At 32.3% G+C, this 7,142-nt stretch overlaps 2 protein-coding genes across 2 annotated transcripts in view; one reads left to right on the top strand and one right to left on the bottom strand.

The window, feature by feature from the left end:
- Nucleotides 1-6,568, top strand: part of LOAG_11218 (hypothetical protein) — a gene marked incomplete at its 3' end in the record, with an annotated part of 9,595 nt that extends 3,027 nt beyond the window's left edge. Inside the window, exons 2-12 of the mRNA XM_020448315.1 lie at nt 246-301; nt 511-700; nt 1,059-1,334; nt 3,058-3,215; nt 3,450-3,518; nt 3,882-3,986; nt 4,464-4,598; nt 5,157-5,332; nt 5,722-5,798; nt 5,927-6,068; nt 6,425-6,568. Coding sequence (XP_020301530.1) covers nt 246-301; nt 511-700; nt 1,059-1,334; nt 3,058-3,215; nt 3,450-3,518; nt 3,882-3,986; nt 4,464-4,598; nt 5,157-5,332; nt 5,722-5,798; nt 5,927-6,068; nt 6,425-6,568 — 1,528 coding nt within the window. The remainder of the gene's footprint in view (nt 1-245; nt 302-510; nt 701-1,058; nt 1,335-3,057; nt 3,216-3,449; nt 3,519-3,881; nt 3,987-4,463; nt 4,599-5,156; nt 5,333-5,721; nt 5,799-5,926; nt 6,069-6,424) is intronic.
- A 394-nt stretch (nt 6,569-6,962) lies between these two features.
- Nucleotides 6,963-7,115, bottom strand: LOAG_11217 (hypothetical protein; the record flags this gene model as incomplete). Its single annotated transcript, XM_003146740.1, has 1 exon — nt 6,963-7,115. One exon carries the CDS (start codon nt 7,113-7,115, stop codon nt 6,963-6,965), a length of 153 nt encoding a protein of 50 aa, XP_003146788.1.
- Nucleotides 7,116-7,142: the final 27 nt, after the last annotated feature.

Genomic DNA, 7,142 nt, shown 5'->3' with positions numbered 1-7,142 from the left:
ATATATATATATATGTGTGTGTATGTGTATATGTATGTGTGTGTGTGAATGTATGTGTATGTGTATGTATGTATATATGTATATACAAATCTGTTATGTGTATTAAATTCGAAAATTTACCAAAATAAATTAGGTCAATTGAATTTACTTCTGATCATCACCACATTAATGATATGAATTCCAAGTACCAATAAATATATATGATTTTAGAAATTGATAACTGAATTACTAAATTGTAATTACAGGGTAAATACGCAAGGAAAAATGGTCGCGAAAATGGTAAAACGAAAGGAAAGTATTGGTAATAATTTAGGAAAATTATTGTATACTATTAATATACATTTGATTGAGAATTAACATTAATGAAATATTGCTTCAGAAGAATTGTAAATCGATAGAATACCGGTTAAATAACTGAATTAGAAATTCAGTTTTTTGAAAAATTATTACTGATATATTGAATGAAGAAGTTGTTGATTTTTATTTCCTTGCCATTTTTGAGAATTTCAGGAAATATTAATCCGGTGAATGCGCTAAATACGATGGATGTGGCAAATAATAAGATGGATGCTTTGAATGCTTTAAATACAACGGAAGATTATGGTGAACCGGTTTATGTTGAAGCACATGGTGGTAAGAATCATGTGATAATGTATCGCTCAAGAACCAATCCTGAATTAGCTATTGAATTCTTTTTCCGGTTCGTATCATCAGTGTGTTGCTACTCATACATATCCATGAAGATTTGGGGTTCAGGATGGAAAAGTCATATTTTTTGTATTTTCTTTCTGTTTTCAAATTTGCTTGAGAATTGGATAAGTAAACAATAACATGTTACATTTGCTCTGATCTTTTGGCCTGAATTACTTACATACTCTGTTGGGCGTATAAGCCTTTTAATTCTGCATTTCTTAGTGATAGGATAGGTAATTACTTCTACCGAATCCACCTGCAGACCGAGTTTTTTCTCAGTTCTATTCTATAAACTTTGAAATAACTTTAAATACATGATATTAATTTTTCGTTTTGAAGGAATTCCGTAAAATTCCAATTTTCAGTTCATCCTCCAAAGATGGTCGTTCACGCTACTATCGTTGCACGAAATGTTGGTATAAGTATAAACTGAATCGTGGTACCTGTGCAACGTTGATTGTTCGAGATGGTCGTATTATAACTGATCCGGAAAATCCGGTCGTACCACATCAGTGCGAATTTCGATCTTTGGAAAGTGTGAAAGCAAATCGAGCTTGGATTGCAAGCCGGAAACGAACAGCAAAAAGTTCTAGCTTGGATGACTTATGTGCATCGGACACCATAACACCATGCACCAGTGGGTTAGTTGTTTTCTCCATCTCCTTTCCTTATATTTGCAGTACTTTTCAAGTTGTTTTTTTTTCTTTTCTGATTTCCCTTTTTGCTTTTTTCATTGTTTTTTTCTTTTATCTTGAACTAAGCGAAATTCATATCACAGAAAAAATGCCGTAATGGCACATTAATGATATAATTACAAGTTAATAATATAAACATATTACTATGTTAATTTCTGTTATTTTGATGATACTATAGTAATATCACCATCATAGTACCTTAATATTCTTAATGTTACCTTTGTGATGTAATGGTATTAGGTGATATATTAAACAACATAATATAGCACTATTGTAGTTTTGAAAAATGTCCTATTACCTCCTGTTGCATTCTATTATAATATTGCTATTATAGTTCTAATTATTTCTTATTTATCGTCTTTTTTTTCAGTTCCAATATAGAAAACAAAAATTGTTGAAATGTCATTTTTTCATCTTCTTATTAATCAGAAATCCTTAGCAAAATTCCTCATCCTTTATTAGCATCTTGTTAGAGCAAATATTGTCATAAGATAGAAATAATAATTACAGTTGTAATATCAGTGCTTTGTATAGGATAACTGATTGTTTTGAGCACATTAATTGTATAAGTTACTTATTCTTTTTCCATCCCTAAAACATTTCGGTACAAAAAATCAACCACAAATGTGTTGGTAATACTATGAATGATTTGCATTCAGACAATTTTTTTCCACGCATATTGGGAATTTCTAATGATCTTTCAATATTGTACTGCAAGAACTTTAGTTGTAAAGAAATGAAAAAGTCCGAAATTAATTTTGAAAAGAATAATTGATATAACGAAAAAATAGGCATCATCCAAGAATGTGATGATTTGCGATATGCGGATTTTTCATAAACCATCCTATCGGAGTTGTATACTTCGGCTGTTGGTTCACAGGCTACTTTGCTTTGTCTCACTTTTTCTTTTTTTTTGCTTGTTGTTTGTGGTGCTGTCATAGACATTTCTGAATAATACCTTAGGCTCTGTTTGTTTACATTAGCAATACCTTTTACGTATTTGATTGCTTCAATTTTAATCTTAACATGTTACGTGTGACATATTTCACTTGTAACCATTCTTCATCATTTTATTTTGTATATATTTCACATTTTAACATTACCTTTTATATGTACTCAGTTAACGTTATTTTTGCATGTTCTACTCAATATAATTGTCTTTTGCATCTTTTTCATATTTTGCACTTTTTCTTCGCAATTGCAATCTTTCAAGTGCACTTAATAATCACTGAACCAGTTTTTCACGTGACGCATTGATGACAAATCTTTTTCTAATTTTGTAATACTTTTCTTATCCCGCCATTTTGTTGGCTTCTTGTTTAAGATCGAAATAGGTCATTTATTATCATCGATGTAATCTTCACTATTATTCAACTTCTCATCCCGGTAACGAACTATATGAAGTTGTTGTGGAATCGATTACCGGTATTCTCCTATTAATTTTTGCCTATTATCGAAATCATTTGTTTCATTTTTCTTGGTATCTACTATTATATTTTATTTCAATCCATTTGAATTTCAATTTTCAAAGTTCAAGCAATGTTTCTCTCATTGTTACTTATGCTTTCTAAAATTAAGTAAGAAGATATCAATAATATCGTGATTTACAAAAAAGTTCGTGATGGATTTTCAAGTTTTTGTCCCTTTTACTTTCGTGTCGATAATGTAGGCTTAATCTTCGCGAAGTCTTGGAAATTTGGGCTGACGATTCAAATACTGGAATGAGTAATGCTGAAAGTATAGATGAAAAAGTGGAGAGTGGTGGTGAAACTGGAGGCACCAGTACTCCATCATCAACATCATCGAAAAATGGCCGAAATCTTGACGGTAATATTTTGCTTCATATTTTTTTTGTTTACATTATTTCTAACCGTAATTTTTAAATTTTTTAATTTATAGTAAGCCTATTTTTAAATCGGGTTTTAATCTTTCTCACGAGTTTTTCTTGAGAAACTGTATTGTAAGAGATTTCAAAGTTCACGGACTTCCTTACTGAGCTCTGCTCTTATTTTATTATCTTTCAGTGACAGTTTAAAGTTCTTTTCATGACAGTGATTTCAGATAATCCGGTATGGACAAGAATACGAGAACGAATCACAGGAGTCGATAATATTGATCTGGCATGTGAAGGTATATACCAAGGATTTTACTTATACGTCGCAGCAGTGAGGTTGAAAATTTTTTAGCGAATATCATGAATCATTCAAGAATATGGTGTAAATTATTGTACTATAATTACGATTTGCTATTGCCGCTACTAACGGTGGTATGTGAAACGATGGACGGAATAGATAGTTAATGTCTCGTCTGTCTTTTTCATACGCCAGTGGGGGAGTTGAATCATTGATTTGTTAGATAAAGTGATTGTAAGTGCGATTAGGTGCGTTATGATTGTAAATACGTAAAATTTCGATTCCTATAAAATTTATGATAAATTTATGTTTGATTTTGTTCTGTGTCTTGCTTTGAATGCATATTTTTCAAATGTTTTAGAATCTATGGGATTATCTTCACCGTCTGGCTCACCATCACCGAGTTACAAATTTCCAAATATGGACGAGGACACAGCAAGTTCTTCCGCGCAACAATTTTCTATTGGTATATATTATTCTCCGAGATATAAACGTTTCTTTTTCTAGTTTTTTTCATCACCATGAAAGTATTTACTTTGGGATTAATGCACACATGACTTGGATGACTAAATGAAGGGCTTTCTTATTGACTCGCAAGTCTCATATTTGTTTTTAGATTCCGGTGGTGAAGCCAGAAATAGTGTGCAGTTTTTGAAGAAATTTTCACCTACCTTTGTTTCCATTTTTAATTTTTTGTCTGTCTCGTCATTGCATCTTTTCCACATATCCCTTACATAGATACCTCGGAGACTGGTAGATCTTGGGTCAGATCTAAGAAATGAATTTTAGCCTTAATCTGGAACATCAAATGAACATGTTTAATCGTAATAGTAGAGTACCTTATACGTGATATCCAGAAATATGATAGGAATAATAATAAAAATATAACGGGATATAGTGTATATCAAGTGTTAACATTTCAAATTTATATTCATTTTTGCAGAAACAAACACGGTTGAAGATAAAGAACAAAGCAGCTGTTTGCATGATGCATTCACTGCATCGATGTTGAAGAAAAATGATGAAGCACTGGAGAAGTTGCAGCAAGCGATTGACAATAACGAAAATTTTGATATTGGTAAGTATCTAAAATTTTGATATTGGTAAGTATCTACTGTAATAGATACGAAACAGCAATCTGAGTCGGTAGATGAATCCAGATATTTCTGAATCTCTTATATTTAATTAATTTTCGAGTCATATCAAAATTTTGATCTGCTGGATTCTAGAGTAAATATAATGGCTGAGGTTGGTTAGTTTAATTGAAATTATCTTCTGATTAAGATATCACCATTTTGATCCACAGATGAATTAAAATGGTTAAATATCTATTAACTTGATGAGCTTTCGGGGTTGCCAGATGTGCTTGACTTTGAGTTAAACCATTAGCTGAGAATGTGCTGCTGTGATTTCCCTGTCCTTCTGCTGTTTGTTTTTCACATTCTGAAATATTCAGTCGTCATTAAAAGTCGAACCTTAGCACTAGTTATTCATATTTGTAAAATGAATAATATTTTTGAGGTATCTTTTTGTGGTTAAAATCAATAGTTTGATTAAATTGGAGTATTTGATTAGCCGGTTGTCTGTGGTTTTTCGATAGATATGAATTTTGAAAGAAAAAACATGGATTTTTCAGATGACGTTTCTTTAGTGGACAATGTTTTTTCATACAAATTCAACAATACAACGGATGTACAGGACAAAATTGCTATTTGTGAAGAATGGTTGTGTTTCTTGGCAAAAATTACTCCTATCGCCACATCTCGGTGGCTTTCACATTATCAATTCAGTATTTACTATACATTTCACATGGTAAGAAATTGTTGCATTTACATATTTTCAAAGTTTCTCATGAATTCTTCCTATGAAAGTCAGAAAAAGCCAATCTACCTTTACAGTGGGACCTTGGTAGTATGGAAACACGGCTCGATATGTAATAGTCTAGAATACTTTGTTGTTCAGTGGTATGCTAAGTCGTTTTGCGTTTTAGCAAAAAATACAAACTTCGAACTGTCAATAGTTTGAAAAGCGATTGATTAAAAGCAAATTCAATAGCATGAACCTACTTCAAGTTTTGCTGAATTGCAAGGGCCGGTGCATTGTCAGAGACTGTTGGGTATGTCCTGGATAAGCCTGCTGCTCATTTTCTTTAAGAGTGACGGTTTTTTTTTTTTTTGCTATGTTGAAATCTTTCATTTCAGCTGGCGCTTGTTTTTCGACATTATGAAAACAAGGATGAGAAGAAACGGTTTTATAAAATTTCATTGCCTCTTTTCAAGTACGTGATTTCACTAGGATGTTTTACTTTCTGTTTTCGGATTATTGAATAATTTAAAATTACTACAAAAAACCAGTGATTTTAATTGCTCTTTCCCATTTGTAGATTAAATGTCTCACTTGTTACAGGAGTTTGTTACAAGCAACAAATTTAATACCGGAGACTTCTGAGGAAATAGTAAACACGAAACTGGATGTACTGTTAAGTATTTCCTTTATTGCCGTGCAGTTTCATGATGTGAGCGACCAGGAAATTGTAAAATACATAGAGGTAAGCTGATGTTCTTTAAATGCTTTTGCGGACAGAAAAATTTTTTTGCAACGAATGATCGTATAAGGCTATCGGCATCGTTTTCTTTCTTGTGCTTGTAATGATGAGTTATAAGGCATATAGCAAGGGGGCTATCGCTGAAAAAAATGGCACTGCTTACGTTAGGCCATTACATACAAGATATATGCGCAACTTATGCTTCTATCAATAGTATGTATTATCTGTTTTCTTTATCCATATAGCTATTGTCATCTAGCAGTAGTTCCCAAATTGAAATAATTCAAGAAGTTTGAAGAGTTCCTTGAAAATATAGTATGCTTTAATGGATTTATTTTCAGTGGTTTTATATCTTTCAGCGAGAAATGCGTTCTGTTGGAGATTCAGTGGCCGGGAATTATTCATCGGAAGCAGCAACACTGATGGTGCAGAAGGTTTTCCGAATCAGCAATAATTTAGAAGAACGCAAACGCTTGCTTAGCGGCAGAGTTGAATATACCTGATGTTACTGCCTTCATTTCCTTCACATCTCTTCGAAGTGATAGAGAGGATTGTGAAAATAATTGAATTTTATAGTTGTATCAGAAGAAATTACTTAAAGTGCTTTCTCCAAATGGGTCCTGAAGCGGAATCCTGGACAAAATGTTTCCTATATACTGCATGAAAATTCTTTTCACCTTTGATTTGAAATAGTTTTGGGGATTGAAAATTTAAGACGAAGTTTTTTCTGTATTTTGTCAAGCATGTCATATTTTAGTTTTAGGACCCATTTCAATCCTTTTTTTTATCAAATATGTTATACACATGTCACTTAACTTTGGTTGAATGAATTATAAGGTTTCTAAATAATTTGCATTCATACACAGTATCTCAGCTGTATTTGGTATTTTGGAGTATTTATTGTAAAACTCCAGTGAGTAAGATGTTGTTACTGGATGAAACTTCATGCCCACTGTTTCGTTCTTCATCATCTTCGCTATTTTGTCCATGACTATTACCACCGGATTGTGTACTCTTTTGAGTGCGGATCTCTTCCTTCATACGTCGCATTTTTCTTGTTTTCGAAATTTGGCTCGT

The sequence above is a fragment of the Loa loa genome (assembly GCF_000183805.2).
Source record: "Loa loa unplaced genomic scaffold supercont3.345, whole genome shotgun sequence".
Taxonomy (NCBI): domain Eukaryota; kingdom Metazoa; phylum Nematoda; class Chromadorea; order Rhabditida; family Onchocercidae; genus Loa; species Loa loa.
Note: the sequence above shows the minus strand (reverse complement) of the source record. Positions and strands in the feature narration are given on the sequence as shown.